The sequence below is a fragment of the Schistocerca americana genome, chromosome 1 (assembly GCF_021461395.2).
Source record: "Schistocerca americana isolate TAMUIC-IGC-003095 chromosome 1, iqSchAmer2.1, whole genome shotgun sequence".
Taxonomy (NCBI): Eukaryota; Metazoa; Arthropoda; class Insecta; order Orthoptera; family Acrididae; genus Schistocerca; species Schistocerca americana.
In genome coordinates, this window is record NC_060119.1 from 307,758,222 (window position 1) to 307,776,606 (window position 18,385).

At 44.3% G+C, this 18,385-nt stretch overlaps 1 protein-coding gene across 1 annotated transcript in view; it reads left to right on the plus strand.

Moving 5' to 3' along the window:
- Positions 1–18,385, plus strand: part of LOC124545542 (alpha-1A adrenergic receptor-like) — an 82,152-nt gene that overhangs the window by 30,460 nt on the left and 33,307 nt on the right. Inside the window, exon 3 of the mRNA XM_047124511.1 lies at positions 15,001–15,144. Coding sequence (XP_046980467.1) covers positions 15,001–15,144 — 144 coding nt within the window. The remainder of the gene's footprint in view (positions 1–15,000; positions 15,145–18,385) is intronic.

The following is an 18,385-nucleotide window of genomic DNA, read 5'->3' on the forward strand; positions in this document are numbered from 1 at the left end:
TGTTTGGGAAGCAAAATAACTGAAGATGGTCGGAGCAGAGGGGATATAAAACGTAGACTGGCAATGGCGAGAAAAGCGTTTCTGAAGAAAAGAAATTTGTTAACATCGAGAATAGATTTAAGTGTCAGGAAATTCTTTCTGTAAGTATTTGTATGGAGTGGAGCCATGTCTGGATGTGAAACACAGACGATAAACAGTTTAGAGAGGAATAAAAGAAGCTTTTGAAATGTGGGTCTACAGAAGATTGCTGAAGATTAGATGAATAGATCACGTAGGTAATGAGGAGGTACTGAATAGAACTGGGAAGAAGAGAAATTTGTGGTATAACCCGGCTACAAGAAAGGATCGGTGGGTAGGACACATTCTGAAGAATCAAGGGATCACCAGTTTAGTACTGGAGGGAAGCCTTGGGGCTAAAAATCGTAGAGTGAGGCCAAGAGATGAATAAGGTAACCAAATTCAGAGGTTGCAGTGTTACTCGGAGATGAAGAGGCTTGCACATTATAGAACAGCATGGGGAGCTGCGTCAAACCAGTCTTTGGACTGAAGACCACAACATCAACAGACTTTCTCTGTGGGGAAAGCTGAAAGACGCTTTCTACATACTAACTACACCCAATGATAAGGTTATTGCAGCCTTCTTGGACATCTCCGCTGAAATGCTAGCACATGTGCAGCAGTCGTTCCATACCAGTATGGAGGCACGTATTGCCGCTGCTGGTGATTATTTTGAACAGTACCTGTGTTGGTCAGAATTCACGTAACTAATGTATGCACTTGTATTCTTCTTTAGTGTGTGGTATCAAAGGTATTGTACGTGTGTCAGTATGGGGACTTTTCAAAATACGGTATCTTGTAAACGGCTCGCACCAGAATCCTGTAGCAAAAACCACTGACATTCTAATTTACTCTACTTTTAGTTTAGTAATTATTCCATTTAAAAAAAGTGTACATTTGCACAAATACTACACTTTCTAAGTATGATTAAGATCTGTTGATTGGCTAATACGAGCCCCTGGCTACCAACCCATTGTGTGAAAACCTCAGATCAATAGCAATTTCCATTTCCGCAGCATTTGCGGTGCACGTTTTAGGTGATTCGCCCTGTGTATTTCCGGTTATCACACTATTGTCGCTTATGCGCTCTCCAACTTCGATGTACCTATTTTATTTGTCTGACAAACCCTGTTCTCAGGGCTATGTTTTATCTGACTAATGAAACTAGGCATATGTTTGTAAAAACGATAAGGACATATCGCTTCATATTAATGTAATACTGCCGTCTTCTGAAGAAGATAGATTTATATCTATTGAAACCTAGGTAAAGATTACTTTATCCTTTGCAACTGGTCGGCTGCTCTTAATCTGATTACTATTGTAATAGATAATGGCCAGCTGAAGAAGTGCATGGGCTGTGGCCGAAAAGGATATAATTGCTCGGTGTGGATGGAGAGGAGAATCACGCAACTGTTCCCTGACGATGCACTGGTTTTGAATACGCCAACGACGCTTCCACTGACGTATGACAAAGTTCTCTGGAATGACTCCAGGCGACTGCCTGCACCGCCTCCCACTGCTGAACTTCTGCTGGCTATGATCTCATCTGGGAGATGAGAAGTGAACGTCGTCTATGCCTGTGACCTTTCATGCTGTGCCTATGCTAACAGGTGGTGTGGAAGTCCGTCAAGGGGGATGGACGTTGACTCCAATATCGTGCCTACTGTCATCTTTATTCCTGACCATCAGGATCCACTGGCGTCTTCAGGTACTGAAGCACACATGCACAAACAACAGTCGCTGAAGACGCATAAGAAACGTCGACTTACTCCACCAGACTGCAGCAAGCCTTAGTCTATGGACAATAATGATCCTATCTGCCAAGACCTTCTCCTGTTGGATGTTTCCGTGACAGAACATAATTCCCGTCTCCCGTCGGGTAGAGAACAGTCATTGCGACCAGCTATCGCTGTACCTCCCAGGGCCATCGCCATTTTTCCTCCGACGCCACACCGTTCCTTTAGGGCGCGACAGAGACCGTACTGGACTATATGAGCACACGAATAACTGTGTGGTCCGATAATGTTGAAGATGGACCAACAAAAGTTGAAGTAACTGCAATTACCGCTGCAGCTATCCATGACTGTTAATCGACTGGGGATTTGGATGGAGAGGCACTTAAGGACACTGACGGTCTTCTGGCGTCATTGAGCATCTCTGTGACTACACTAACAGGGCACGCTTATAGGACTGGCTCTATAAATGTCACCACAACTGGGACGTTGTTCAAACAACTCTAGCACTGGGAAATGCTGTGGGTGGGTGTCAAACATCGATATTGCCCTCCTGCAAGAAGTTCGCCTCCACAAATTTCAGGTTTTTCTATGGATGCGATGTCTACGTTATACCATGTGCTGAAGGTGGTAGAGGGATGGCGGTATTTCTACGGGAAGGGGTAGTGGTAGGAGACATAATTTTTCTGCTGTCAGTTAGGGTCTCGCGGTGATCTTCGATGGTGACCAGATCATCAATGTTTACGCTCCTTTCGGCTCGCAAATGCGATGGGAACAGTCGAAGTTTTATTTGGAAGAAGTCACATCTTTGTTTGTGGCCTACTACAACCATTTGATTCTTGGTAGAGACTTCAACTGTGTAATATCACAGAAGAATGAATTTCCTCATTATGCTCCACGCCAAGAACTACAATTGCTGGTGCAGAATTTGAATCTTGCTGACACATGGGAACTTGTGCATGGTGAAAGAAGTGTATATACATATGTTATGAGCCATTCGACGAGTTGCTGTGATCGTATCTATGTTTCCCGTGCTCTCATGGCTGCGCCAATTCGTACTGTGTTGTGGTCTGCGGTCTTTTCTGAGCATATCATGTACTCATTCACTGTTTCTCTCCAATGGAAAAAATTGAATGTCAACGTGAAAGCTGATGTCTCACGTGTCCAGGATCTATATTGTACGCAGTTAAGAGATATAACTTTGACCACCTACGAAAGACGCCTTTGAAGCACCCTTCAATGCTTCGGTGGCATTTAGAATGTGCTAAGCCTGCTTTGTATCGCATAATGATGCACTATGCCCATTTCAAGATGTATTGGCATCGAAATAAGTTGGAATTTTATTTCACGCTGCTCCAGTAGCTCTCTGGCCAAGCACAGTCTCTTGATCAATAGACTGAAATTCAGAGGGCTAAAGAGAAGATTATTCCACTTACATGTCACTACCTCGAAGGAGCAATGATACGTGCGGGGATGTCAAGATCGTCAGGAAACTATGTCGATTCACCGCTCTTGTAGTGAGTAGCAATGGTGCTAGAAAATACTGGTGCAAGAGCTTAACGCGTTGGATGGTCGCCGATTTAAGTCCAGAAAGATACTGCTAGTGCCTTTGTGGACCATTATCAACAGTTCTATACAGAATTGGACCAGGATGATACACCAATCGATGAAGTCCACCAGTGTTTGCCTGGTGTTCTTAATGGGACTGCGGTGGAGATCCTTACAACTTTGGTTATGACTGATGACTTCGATGGTGCTCTCTGTAATGCAATGATAAACAAGCCACCAGGCCCAGATGGTTTCCCACTGCAGTTTTATCGCACCTTCCAAGATTGTATGGGTCCTTATTGGATTGATATCTACTAAGAACTGATGTCACCTTATGTTCCACTCCCTCCTGCCTTTATTAAATGTCGGATTATTCCGATCACTAAGCCATACAGGGTTTGGAGGTTAGATATTACTGGATATTGACAATGATTAATTTTGATTTCAAGATTTTTCACTCAGCTCCTCACAGCCCATCTCAAGCTATCCTGTGCAAGCTCCTTCATCTCCCAGAACATTGTGTAGAGCCATATCCTGAGATCACGTGATCCATGATGTTATGTTCTGTGCACCATGCTCTCTTCTTCGGCCGGTGTGACCGTGCGGTTCTAGGAGCTTCAGTCTGGAACCCCGTGACCGCTATGGTCGCAGGTTCGAATCCTGCCTCGGGCATGGATGTGTGTGATGTCCTTACGTTAGTAAGTTTTAAGAAGTTCTAAGTTCTAGGGGACTGATGACCACAGATGTTAAGTCCCGTAGTGCTCAGAGCCATTTGAACCATACTTTTTTTTTCTTTTGCTCTCTTCACTTGAGTGACCTGGTATGTGGTTTTGATTGAGAAACACATGATGTCACTCCAGCTACATGCGATTAATGTGGGAGATTCTCCGCCTTGCCCTCAGCATCATTTGCTTGACACAGATGAGCATCAGATGATGTGTTATGCCACAACAGCTTCTGTTCCTGGGTGATACTTTCTTGCCACACACAAAGAGAAACGAAATAAATTAATAAACTGGATCAAAGGATTGTAAATTCATTACTTGTTTCAAGATAGTAGCAAGAGCGTCCTTGAATTTTTGAAGTTCCTCCAAGATATTCATACCTTGACTTTCACATATCGTCAGTATTAAGTCAGTTTTTGGGTACACTTAAGCAATGGAATCTCCAAGATGGCTTATCAAGAATGTATGGAAAAGATAGATTGCTACCTACCTTAAAGATGACACACTGAGTTTCAGACAGGCATGACGAAAAGACACACATTAGCCTTTGGCCATGGCCTTTATTGGAAAAAGAAACACACACACACTCATACACACACCTCATGCACACATGACCGCCATCTCCACAGCTCAGAACGGTATGATACTGTCATTCAGAATTGGAGCAGCAATCTGGAGGTGTTGTAGAAGGGAAAATGATAGCAGGACACAAGTGGGGGAAGAGAAGAGCACTGTCTAGCGAAGCAGGCAGGTGGTAGACTGCCAAGGGGTGAAGCGTTGGGAGGCTGTAGAGCAGGGACAAGGGGAGTGGGAGAGCAAATAGAGAGCAAAAAAAGAAGAGGTGTAAGGAAGGGGAAAGATGGATGGATGTGTTGGCAGAGGGTGGCACAAAATCAGGGTTGGAGATGAGAACAGGAAGGTGGTGACAGGACAAAGGAGGTGAAAGTTGTTGATTGGAGCCGTAAGAGAGTACGAGGCCAACGTGCAGGAAGATGGCACACTAGCTTGAGAAGGACCAGGTGAAGTGGATGGAAGAAAACGTCGTAATGTTGTTAAAGAATGAAGATAGGGTGACTTGGCCCTGAGTAAAAAAGTGCGACCATTTCAGAGACTGGGAGAAGGAGAATAGGTCCAGTGTGGTTAAATTTGAGTGAGGCCCTAGGATAGGACTTCTTTTCCTCCAATCCCACCAAACAAACCCAACGTTGATCCCTGCCTCTCCTAGTTCATACCTCCATCCAATCATGATTTTCTCCCTTCCCTTCTTTCCACCCATCTAGTCTCCAGGTAGTCTACCAGAAATTCCTTACCTTCAATTATGCCTCACCATTCCTCCCCAGTTCCCTTCCTCAGAACAGCAACCTTACAGCGGAAGAAAGGACAGCCATACAGAACAGAAAAGCAAATCCAGACCTAGTCATCCTACCTGCATACAAAGGTTCCACTGCTGTTGCTGTGAATCACAATGACTACCTGGTAGAAGGCGTCTGCCAGTTATCTGACTCCTTTACCTGTAAACTCTCCAAGAGTGATCCCATCCCAGAAGTCCAGCATACCCCCTAATCTCTGCCTAAATCCTTAGGCGCTTTCCAGAACCTCCCCCTGAATCCATTTCCCTCCTCACCCCTTATGACACCAGGCAAACCCACCTTCTACAATTTCCACAAAATCCACACTCCCAGTAATTCTGGAAACCCATTGTAACTGGTTACTGTACCCTCATTGATAGAATTTCGGCACTCATTGAGAACACCTCCAACCAACTGCCCATAATATAGCCTCCTATGTCAAAGATACCAATCACTTCCTTCACCAATTCTCAACCATCCCCAGCCCTTTACCCCCTGGATCAATACTCATCACTGTTGACGCTACTTGCCTATACACCAACACCCCTCATTCTCATTACCTTACTGCTATTGTACACTACCTTTCCCAACGTCCTACAGACTCCAAACCCAATACCCCATTCCTCATACATCTCACTAACTTTATCTTAACTCGCAACAACTTCTCCTTTGAAGCAAAGGTATACAAACAAATCTGTGGCACACCCGACAGCACCCACAGGGCACACTTCTATGCCAACCTGTTTATAGGCAATCTAGAGGAGACCTTTCTAACCTAAAACGACCAACTCATGGTCTGATTCAGGTTCATTGATGATATCTTTATAATCTGAACTCAGGACCAAAACACTTCATCTTCATCCCTTCACAGCCTCAATGCCTTCTCTCCCATCTGCTTCACTTGATCCTCCTGAAACCAGTGTGCCATCTTCCTGGACGTTGCCCTCCTCTTCTCTGACAGCTCCTTCGCACCTGTGTTCACGTTAAACCGACCAACCACTAACTGTACCTGCATTTAGGCAGCTGCCCACCTGGGAACAGAGTATCTGGCGTGACAAAAACTCTCTCATCCACTATGCTGTCTCGTGGAGGCCTTCGCTGACTGATATTATCCCCCAGATCTAGCCTGCAAACAGATCTACCATGCCATATCTCATTACACCCCCATTTTTTCCACCATCCCCAAGAGCCAACTTACTTCATCACCAAATACCACCGCAGGCTGCAACAATTGTACCACATCCTTCGCCAGGGCTTTGATTACCTATCATCATACCATGAAATGACAGATATACTGCCTGAGATCCTTCCCAACTGTCTTAAAGCGATGTTCCATCGCCCCATAAATCTCCACAACACCTTAGTTCATCCCTATACTACTCCCTGTCCCAGCCCCTTGCAGATGCAAGACCTGCCCAATCCACTCACTCAGCACTTTCTATTCTAGTCCTGTCACAGGCTTATTCTACCCCATCAGAGGCTGGTCCACCTGTGAAAGCAACCATATCATATACCAGCTCTGCTGGAACCATTGCACATCCTGTAATATTAGTATGATGAACTACCAGCTGTCCAGAATGAATGGCCACTGCTAAACAAAATCCAAGAGCAAAGTACACCTCTGGCAAAACATGCAGCTGATCATGAAATGCTTGATTTCAAAGGCTACTCAAGCCATCTGTATCCTCCCCTTCCGCACTAGATTTTCGAACTGCGCAAATGAAGTTGTCCTTGAAACACATTCTCCACTCCCAGAATAATTCTGGCCTCAAACTATGGTAACTACCGTCACCACACCATTCACCCAATAGTCTCCACCTCCTTTGCGCTATCACCTGCTCCCTATTCTCGCCTCCTACCCTCTTTGTGTGCCACCCTCTGCCAAAGCATCTACCTGTCTTTCCCCTTCCCTGCTCCCCTCCGCTTTTGCTACCTGTTTTTTGCTACTCCCCCCCCCCCCCCCCATGCCCAACTGCCTCCCAATGCTATACTGGTCGACAGTCTAGTCCCTGAATGCTCCTCGAGACAGCACTCTTTTCTCACCCCACTCTTATCCTGCTATCCTTCTCCTTCCCCACTCCCTCCAGACTGCAGCTTCAGTACTACATGACAGTTACATTCTGGTCCAAGTTGTCAGAGGTGGTGGTCATGTGCGTTTCAGGTGTGCTTGCTTATTTTGATGAATGTGTGCGAAGGCTTTGGCCAAAGGCTAATGTGTCTTTTAGTTATGCCTGACTGCAGCTCAGTGTGTTATCTTTATGGTGAATAACAATCTACATTTTCTTCTTGAAATTAAATTTTTGGATAGTGTTTTATGGATTGCCCCCCCTCCACTGGAATGCGCTGCGTATGAGGAGGTGAATTCTAGTTTGGTGTTTATTCCAAAACTTGACCCATGTGTTAAAGCTATGGAATATTTTTCGAGAAGATGTACCTGACTCACTGCTGCTGAGACTTGCGATCAATGTGAACCTACTGATCTCTCTTTGTAAGTATATCTTTGTACAAGATGGTTGAGGGACTTCGGCTGTTTACTGTAAAATATAAAATTAAAAACACCTTCAGCTATCTATATTTTGTGTCTAATAAATTGGTTGCAGAAATAAATTACATTCAAGATGTAGATGGCTAAGGATGTTTTTAATTTTACATTTTCAGTTCTCGCTGGTATGAAGTCGCAGTTTTGTCTTGTTTTGTTTTGTCATGAGAGCTTCTCATGTTCATTTTTGTCGTTTGTTATTTTGATGACTTTCTTGACTTAAGCTATTGCATGTTGATACTCTAATAAAAAAGTTGGTTAAGGCAACCACTCATGACAACGGGAAAAAATTAAACAAGGAAAGAAAATTTAAAAAAAATTAAAAATATGCTAAAGTTGTTAAGTCGACCGCTCGAGTAAAGTAAGAAGTCCAGGTTCGAGTTCTGATCCGCTAAAAATTTTCACTTGTAGCCAGTGAATTATTTCAAAGATCTCAAGCAGCTCTTCTCTTTCGTCGTGGAAATAAATGATCATTTCATCACGATTCCTTCTGATTCATGGATTATGCCTCTCTACGAGTGTGCAAAAAAGGTTTTGTTATTATTATCAGCCTTCATTTCCGAACAAGCATGAGTCATTATAGTGCTTCATTGGTTTAGTAACCGATTAGAGAAGAAAAATGACTTAACTCGAAGGCAGCACAACTAAGCACGAGTTGTCTTCCAGTCTGCTGCCTTAGTCGGTTGTGTCAATGACTCTGATGCATGCCTGGCGCTCTTTATGGTAAGATTACGAAACTTAGACCATACCTTTTTTTGAATACGTGTCAGCTATCTTACTAGAGCATTGTTTGCTACATGCAATTATGTGCTACAACCGTGCGAAAGGTGAGAAATTCGGAGACCTGTTAGGTGTATACGCTACCTGCTCAAAAGTATCCGGCTCTTGATGGGGTAGGATAAACCTATAACACGACTGGAACAGGAAATATTGGGTGGATGGACAGGGCAGTGGTCTTGCATCTGGACATTCCACAGGGATATGATCCTCATACCAAGATGCTGGGACTGGGAGTGGCAGAGGGATAGACTAGGATGGTGTGGAGGTTGATGGGGGGATTGAACACCACATTCGGAGGATTGGGATGGATCTTGAGTAGGAAGAAATTTCTGAGAATGTACGTTTGGGGCACAAAGTTGCATGGTAGTAAAACAGACTTTGGGAAAACCGGAACAGAAGAGAATCGAAGCATTTGAGATGTAGTGCTACAAAAGAATGTTGAAAATTAGGTGGACTGGTAGGATAAGGATTGAGGAGGCCGCACGGGATTAGCCGAGCGGTCTCAGGCGCTTCAGTCATGGACTGTGTGGCTGGTCCCGGCGGAGGTTCGAGTCCTCCCTCGGGCATGGGTGTGTGTGTTTGTCCTTAGAATAATTTAGGTTAAGTAGTGTGTAAGCTTAGGGACTGATGACCTTAGCAGTTTAGTCCCATAAGATTTCACACACATTTGAACATTAGATTGAGGAGGTTCCGGGCAGAATCGGAGAGGAAAGGAATATGGGGAAAACACTGACAAAAAGAATGGACAGGATGATAGGACACTTGTTAATACATTAGGGAATGACTTCCATGGTACTAGACGCGGACGTATAGGGTAAAATCTGTAGAGGAAGATGGAGACTGGAATGTATCTAGCACATAGTTGACGACGTAGGTTGCAAGCACAACTCTGAGATGAAGAGGTTGCCACAGGAGCGGAATCCGTTGCGGGCTGCATCAAACCAGTCAGAAGACTGATGGCTCAAAAAAAAGGAACAATCACAGCTGAAGCAAGCCCAGGCAGACGTCGTATACCTATGGACAGGATGCGTAGGGGCCATCGAGGTTTGAGTAACGTGGTTGTGAAAAATCGCTTGAAATCAGGAGAAGGGATCGCTCATTAATATCCAAAGTGTTACCAGCAGTCCAGATTACACAATAACTGTGTGCAGAAAGTTAAAAATAAGGGGGTGAAAGAGTCCAGCATGAGGAAACTTTCGTGATCAGGGGGCCTGATTTACATTCCTAAGCGCAGGGAACGCCTCGTCACGTGAAGCGACAGCAGCGCTCCTAGGGCAGAAGTCAAATTTATAGCGTCAATGATGTTAATGTACAAGGCATGAATGGTAACTCCTTCCTACCAAGACATTATCCCTCAAAAGAAGCGTTTTTGAGAAAACAGTCTTTTATTAAAATTATTTCAATAAAACAGTCTTGATCGTATGCTGTGTGTAATTTCTTTTATTGAACGGTTTCTTTCTGTTTAAGACCATCACCAGACTATGTTCAAAGACGACACACAGCGAAACAGTCACCAAAGGAAATATACATCACGTACAAGCAATCAAGACTGTATGCATGAAATAATCTTACCGATCGCTGTTTTTCCTTAGGACAATGTTCCTAAAGATTCTTACGGTCATTTTGTATTCACTCCATGTTTAGAGGTTTACATTTATCTACGCTTTGTGAACATTATTTCTTTATATCTACATTACATCTACATCTACATGGATACTCTGTAAGTCACACTTAAGTGTCTGATAGAATGTTCATCGAATCACCTTCACAATAATTTCCTAATATTCCAGTCTCGAACAGTTTATTTGTTTTAATGATGTTCACCCCAATTCCTGTATCATGTCAGTGACAGTCTCTCCCCTATTTCGCGATAATACAAAACGTGCTGCTCTTCTTTGACTTTCTCGATGAACTCTGTTAATCCTATCTTATAAGGATCCCAGACCGCGCAGCAGTACTCCAAAAGAGGATGGACAAGCGTAATGTAGGATGTAGACAGATGTTTAGTAGACCTGTTACATTTTCTGAGTGTCCTGTCAAAAAAAACTCAGTCTTTGGTTTACCTTCCACAGAACATTTTCTATGTGTTTTTTTCAATTTAATTGTTCGTAATAATACCCTAAAGCGCAAAGTAACAGTTATAGGCACTCGTATTCAAATACAGAGATATATAAACAGGCAGAATACGGCGCTGCGGCTGGCGACGCACGTATAAGACAACAAGTGTTTGGCGCAGTTGTTAAATCGGTTACTGCTGCTACAATGGCAGCTTTTGATCTTTTGATAACTTTACTGAACGATAGACAGCATCATCTGCAAAGAACATAAGACTCGTATATAAATAAAGAACAGCAGAGGGCCTGTAACACTACGTTGGGGAAAGCCAGACATCACTTCTGTTTTAGTCGATGACTTTCCATCAGTTACTACGAATTATGATCTCTCTGACAGGAAATCACGCATCCAGTCACATAACTGAGATGATTTCCATAAGCATGCAATTTCACTACTAGCCGTTTGTCTGGTACAGTGTCAAAAGCCTTCTGGAAATCTAGAATCAATTTGAAATCCCTTGTCAATGACACTTACTACTTCATGCGAGTAAAGAGTTACCTGTGTTGCACAGATACGATGTTTTCTGAATCCGTGTTGACTGTGTGTTAATAGACCGTTCTCTTCGTGGTAGCCTATTTCATAATGTTCGAATATAACACATGTTTCAAAATCCTCCTGTGTATCGACTTTACAGATATGGGCCTGTAATTTAGTGAATTACTCCTACTACCTTTCTTGAATAATGGTGTGACCTGTTCTTCTTTCCAGTCTTTAGGTACGATCTTTCGTCGAGCGAACTGTTATATATGATTGTTAAGTATGGAGCTAATGCATCAACATACTCTGAAAGGAACGTAATTGGTATACAGTGTGGACCGAAAGACTTGCTTTTGTTAAGTGATTTAAGTTGCCTCACTACTCCGAGGATGACTACTTCTTAGTTACTCATTTTGGCAGCTGTTCTTGATTTGAATTCTGGAATATTTACTTCGTCTACATTTGTGAAGGAATTTCGGAGGTATCTCTGCTTTGTCAGCACTGTCGTCGATAGTATTTCCATTGCTATCGCGCAGAGAAGGCATTGATTGTGCCTTGTCACTAGGATACTTTACACAAGACCAGAATTTCTTTGGATTTTCTGCCAGGTTTCGAGACAATGTTTCGTTGTGGAAACTACTATAAGCAATTCGCACTGAAGTCTGCTCTAAATTTCGACCTTATGTAAAAGATCCACAATCTTGTAGATTTTGGCTTCGTTTGAATTTGGCATGATTTTTTGGCTAGCACGTTTTACAATAGCTGTCTTAAAAGCTTGCGTTGCAAAACTCTGTAACGCCATTAGTAAAGAAACATTGGTCGTGACACGTAAATAAATGTAAAAGTGTGAAGATGGTAAATTTCATCATGGAAAAATAAACACCTATATAACGCTACCTTCAATTTCAACAGCTGCAGCGTTCTAATAAATCCAAAAATATTAGAATTATTTGTTAATATTAATAGAATAGAAAAAAAGTACGATAGGGAGATAGGCATTCCCAGTCGACCAACAGGAGGAGCTTTGCGAATTTCTCCCGTGGGCCATACTGAAATGAATAGAGGGATAGAGGGCCGCATCTGGCCCGTGGGCTGCCGGTTGCTCAGATGTGGTCTTGCACTTCCTCGTAGGACATACATCCCTGAGGTCACTGCTGAGTGACGCCTGTGGTGGAGTAAAGAGCGACAGCCCTGGACAGTGGATGTGGTGTCATTAATCACGCTATACCCTGTGGCATGAAGGATGTAAACTGCCAGTATTTGTAGTGCCAGCAGTAAATGATGGAGTAGGTGGGACGGTATGGGAGTGTTTTTCGTATCAACACATTTGTGTGTTGCTTACAGTAGAGGGACAAGTCGGAGACCATGATTATTTGTATGGGTATGACAATGCAGCCTTTTATAAAGTCGTATGTGAGGCAATGGATTGCCGTCAATAACATTCCTACATGGACTGTGCTGCCCAAAGCCCCGACCTGGACCTAATGGAACACCTTTGGGACGAGTTACGGTGTTGAATTCGCTCCAGACCCCAGCTTCCAACGTCACTACCTTCTCAGTTTCTGCTCTTGCGGAAGAATAGGCCGCCATTCCTCCACAGATATTCACACACTCATAGAAAATGTCCCTAGCAGAGTTCAGGCTGTCATAACCGCAAGTGATGGAGACAGCCAATGTTAGTGTTCCTTAATAGGTGTCCTTGTGCCTGAACCGTGATTTATTTTCAAAGAATATTCTTAAGAATTTATTTTATTTACTAGCGATTCATCAAGAACATTAACACATTTAATCACACTATGCAAGCGTGGATGTAGTTGCCAGGGAGTAACTGATGAAATCATAACCAAATTCCTTTTATTCACTTTAATAGTGCCTAAAAGCATTTTTTTTAAAAAAAGAAACAGATTTAAAATTATAAGCACCCTCTAAATGTCAAAGTTACAATTTATTCAGAGGCAGAAAGAAACACGTTTCGACTGTATGAGCTTTCGGGCAGAGAACCTTGCCACTCCCTTTCGACACGGCCGTAGTTACGACAGCTCACAGCACCCTCTGAATGAATACACTGGTGCAAATCTGCAACACACCAGATAACTTTAAACTAAGAGTTTTAACAATTTACACAAGCACACCCCCCCGTAGGAGGGATGGAAATTGTACAAAACACTAACAATTAAAATACTGACCTTGCCACCGGAGGGTGGCAACTTTATATACTAAAATGGCCGTTTAAATAAAAGCCCATGAAATGCAGTCTTATATAAAATTCTATAAGGTTGGCCAAACAATAGTTAATATGCTCTACAGTACACAGATACCGCCTCTCAAGATCATAGGCAATAATATCAAAGTTTCCAAAGATCAAAACATATTTCAGGTATTAGGCCGTTACACTGCAAGCAATAAATTCGTTAACACACCAAATCCGACAAACATGACAGAGGCAGCTACTAACGTACGGTAGATTGATTACCGAACAACCCGAACCGCAGGTTGCTCTAACCCGCCCCTACTCCACAAGGGAAAAACGGACCACCCAATTTATAAGTAACCACCTTCCCGCGGGTGGACAAACGGAGAAGAATGGTGGGACGACCCCAAAGCAAAACGGCTGGTGACCTCACCAAGAAAACAAGTAGAATTCAACAAGAGTAAATCAAACAACATATCACCAATCACATTAGTTCTAATAAACTGCGATTTATAGAGAAGACCTTCCGCAGCACCCCCAAATCACTGCCCCGAACCGTCCGCTACCAGCCGCCTTCAATGGACACAGGAAGGCGCGCCGATCTCCCGTCTCACGGCGTCGCAGCTCGCACCGGCCAGACTGATGTCGTGGGTTGACTCCTGTTGCTCTCGTCTCGACCGCGAAGTCACTACCCCTCGCTATACGCCGCGGCCCACTGGACTCACGTGGCGACCTCACATGCGCCGACGCTCAAGACGGACAAGTCATCTTGTGCCTCAGTGCGCGACCGACCAACGATCAATCCGATCGCCAATGACCATTGCCTGAGCAAACTCGAGCAGACTGAGGCCTAACGCGCAGACTCAGAGGGAGGAACTAAGCCCCGACCAGCTCGCTGAGTTCTCTTACTGGCGGAGTGGCAAGACTCTCATTTTGCCGGCTTTAAGGTTGATCCGAATGAAAGACATACTAGCACTCCGAACGACAGACAGACACTACCTGTTTAACAATGCGGACGAGAGACAGACTAGCAAGCCGGGGACGAGAGACTGACCCAGACTGACCGACTGGCGAGCTCATAGCGCCCCTTAAATGCACGTGAACAGGCAACCTTTTCCCTTTCCCACCAGAGGGAGACACCAAAGCTGCGGTTGCTACAGCGGCGCCACCGCCAGAAACGGAGGGCGACTGCTTCACACTACTCGCTGCGGCGCGCTCTTCAAAACAGCAATTTTTACCACGGCTCAATGCCTTTGATCAGTTAGTAGACATTCCTTTTTAGTTTGGCCAACACAACAGAACTACTATCGTTGCTGTTGCTCGAGCACACAAATGCATCTGTTATAATACAAGATAATATTCAGAGTCTTTATAATACAAGATAATACTCAGAGTCTTCGTATCTATGACTGATAAGACGGGTCGTGTTGCTGGCTCGCGGTGCTGCGGGGTGATGGTCTGTGTGTTGTTTTGCCGCTGTTCGCAGGAAGGATGGCGGCTGCCGGAGGAGGCTGCGTCAGGTGACGGTACGGGGATGTCGCCGGGGGTGCAGCCGATGCCACAGGCGGCGGGGGCTTCGCTGCTGCTGTGGGCCGAGGGCGGTGCGCTGCTGCTGCTCATAGCCCTCACCGTGAGTACTCCACTCCGCTGCTCCATCTAAAATGCAAAACTCCATTTTGTTAAATTTCTAGCGTGGCACCTCCCGAGTTGTGCTTCGCAGTAATTTAGAGAGCCTATGAAAGTCACGACTGTTTCACTGAAGGAAGTGGGAAGTGTAACATCGTGATGCACAGTACTGTATTTATCTTTTTGGGACTGCCCATCACATGATGGGTATTAAATGACTAAACTTTCGTTCTGTTCGGAACTGATGTCCATCATCAGTATGAATATGGGACGTGACCTCTACAGGCACGAAGACAAAATTGTATTCGTTGTAGCACGGGAGCTAACAGCCTCTCAATGTCATCCTGAGGAATTTTTTTTCATGACTGAAAGTCATGCAGTATCATGTCATAAATATTGCTTGTTGGACGCTGGTATGAAATATCTGTCTTTCCGTCACATCAAGACATGCACTGTAAGGAATACGATGTTTGGAAATTTGGTCATGAAGGGTGAGACAACAGGGTTCAAAACTCTTGCCACATGCAGACGAACATTCAGTCTCCCTTCAACAATTACGAAATCGGTCATTCTGTCGTATCCTGCGGTTCCCTTAACAATGACTCCAGAAGTTGGAGAGGTAGGGGTCTCGAGAGTCGCTGTTCGCCGTGACCTTTCACCAGCTCATCTATGAACGCATTGGTGCCGGCGGGGGTGCCCGGGCGGTTCAAGGCGCTTCAGTCCAGAACCGCGCTGCTGCTACAGCAGCAGGTTCGAATCCTGCCTCGGGCATGGATGTGTGTGATTGCCTTAGGTTAGTTAAGTTTAAATGGTTCTAAGTCTAGGGGAATGATGACCTCAGATGTTAAGTCCCATAATGCTTAGAGCCATTTGAACCATTTGACACACTGGTGTCGATCTGTTCATCAGAGACTGAATCGAGACTCAGTTTTGAACACCACAGGATGTAAATCAATGTCCTAGTGGACTTCTGCTCGACACCAGGTCTCTGTTGTCGGTGGTACGGTGTAAACGGTAACTGATGCAAGGCGACTGGAGATCTCAGCCCAGCCGGCCGAAGTGGCCGTGCGGTTAGAGGCGCTGCAGTCTGGAACCGCAAGACCGCTACGGTCGCAGGTTCGAATCCTGCCTCGGGCATGGATGTTTGTGACGTCCTTAGGTTAGTTAGGCTTAAGTAGTTCTAAGTTCTAGGGGACTAATGACCTCAGCAGTTGAGTCCCATAGTGCTCAGAGCCATTTGAACCATTTGATCTCAGCCCAGCTTACAGCAGTCTGACTCTACAATTCTCGGTAACACTCTGCCTGTAATCTCTAACCAGATTTCATTTGTGACCATCCATCCATTCGTCAGGGCGAGTTGAAAAATCCTAAGTTTATTTCTTGATCTGAGTCCTTGTGAAGCACCCATGCCTATTCTCCTTGCCACAGGGTTTCCATGAATCCATCTCGCCACCATTCGTCTTGCAGTCGTTTCGCCACAGCCAACTGTCCGTGCGATCCATTGATATCATGCCCCTGCGTCCTTCGTGTTAAAGATTCGGTCTCCCTCAAAGTACGAAACATGGCAATAAGCTGCACGTAGATTTCTCTGAGATGATTTTCTGACCCAGATCTGTAGTAATGGTTAATTTAGTAAAACTGAAAACAAGCTCTCTCAAGGACGAAATTGTAGTGAATATATCTCACAAGCATTTTATTGCTAGAATAACAGTTTGGTAGCTTTCGGTCCCCGTCAGTATATATGCTGTACTTTGGATAAGTGCAATACAAGTATGAAACTCTCTCGTGTTCTAAAGAATGACATTACTATGGAATACTGTGGTGGAGAACTAGTTCGTTATGTTGGGGAGATTATTCATACAACGTTAACTAGAAAAGCTGAGAAATCTATGGGTCGTTTCTCGGCACTGAATGAGAGATTCGCATTACGTGTAGAGCTTTCACGTATGAAATACAGACAGCAGCAAGAAGAAACAGGCAAATATGAAGACTTCCTCTGTATCAGCAGTTTACCTCAATGATTTTCTAGGAAAAAAGCAGGTAATTCTATTAACTTTCCATTCATTCTCTTGTGTGCATTGAAATGGGGACTCTGTTAAGAATGTTTAGTTTCTGGGCGTAAAATTAAGTTTTGGCTAACTTTATTTAAACATCACTGTTACTGGTTGTTGTTGGATGTTACAAAAATTCTGTATATAGGATAAAGTTTGGACACGTCCAGAAATTATGAGACGATATAGCATTGTGTTTGTGGGCCGAGTCTGGAAGTAGGAAAGGAGCTGTATTTCACCAACGGTATCCAGATTCAAGCTATGATGCTGAAGCAACAGAAGGTGAAATAAACTTGGTTCTGGCTCTGTGACATTCAAATTGATGTGCACTGATGTAAAGGCAGTTCAGAACAATAAATGTTTTGAAGTACCATGGTTATGAAGCAAATGATATCTGTGGGAGAGGGCACAAGGTGTAGGGCAAGGCCGGCCAGAAATTCTGCACGAAGCGGAGCTGTTGCAAGTGTGCAAATTCCAGCTCACAGTGTGCATACTTACCAGACGTGTAAACAGGAAAACGGAACCGCCACCGCTCATTTAGTGTGTTTCTCTAAGCACAGATGTCACCGCTTCGCTTTACCCACTAGCTGGGATGTACTGTACCTGGGACATCCTTGTGCTTCTTTCAAAGCGTGCAATGCAATCATGGAAAGTGTGCATAAATATGCTGGACTGGTTTTACCTTAATACCTTCCATGGCAGGGTATCAAACAATTTTTTTTCTTTGATAGTGAGGTGGAGCCCCTCCACTCCCACACCGGCATGATCGACAACTCAAAAGGTCTACTGCCATCTCTGCATAAGGGTTAGTTTTCACTAAAGTGAGGTGTCGCAGGATGTGGGTACTGCGATGTTCGCGTACGTCTGGTTAAGATTAACCATTTATACGCGCTCATCTGGAGACAGATTTGGTGGAAGTCGAACGAAGGGTATCGGTTTGAAGGGCAGAGGGAAAAAAGTGTCAAGGCAAGCGCCAAGGGAAAAAAACCTCTGCGATAGTTAGGTCGGGTAGTAAGAGCAGTATGTCTTGCTGACTGCGACAGTTCAAGCAAGGGTAGGTTATGTTAATGGTGGGTATCGTGCAAGAAGACACCGTGTCAGTGCCGTGGTCGTCATAGTAAGAGGAGTCCGGTGCGGCAGCGCAGTGCGTTGCCTTTACGCCCTGCGCTGCACCGTGTCTGTCAAACATGTCTC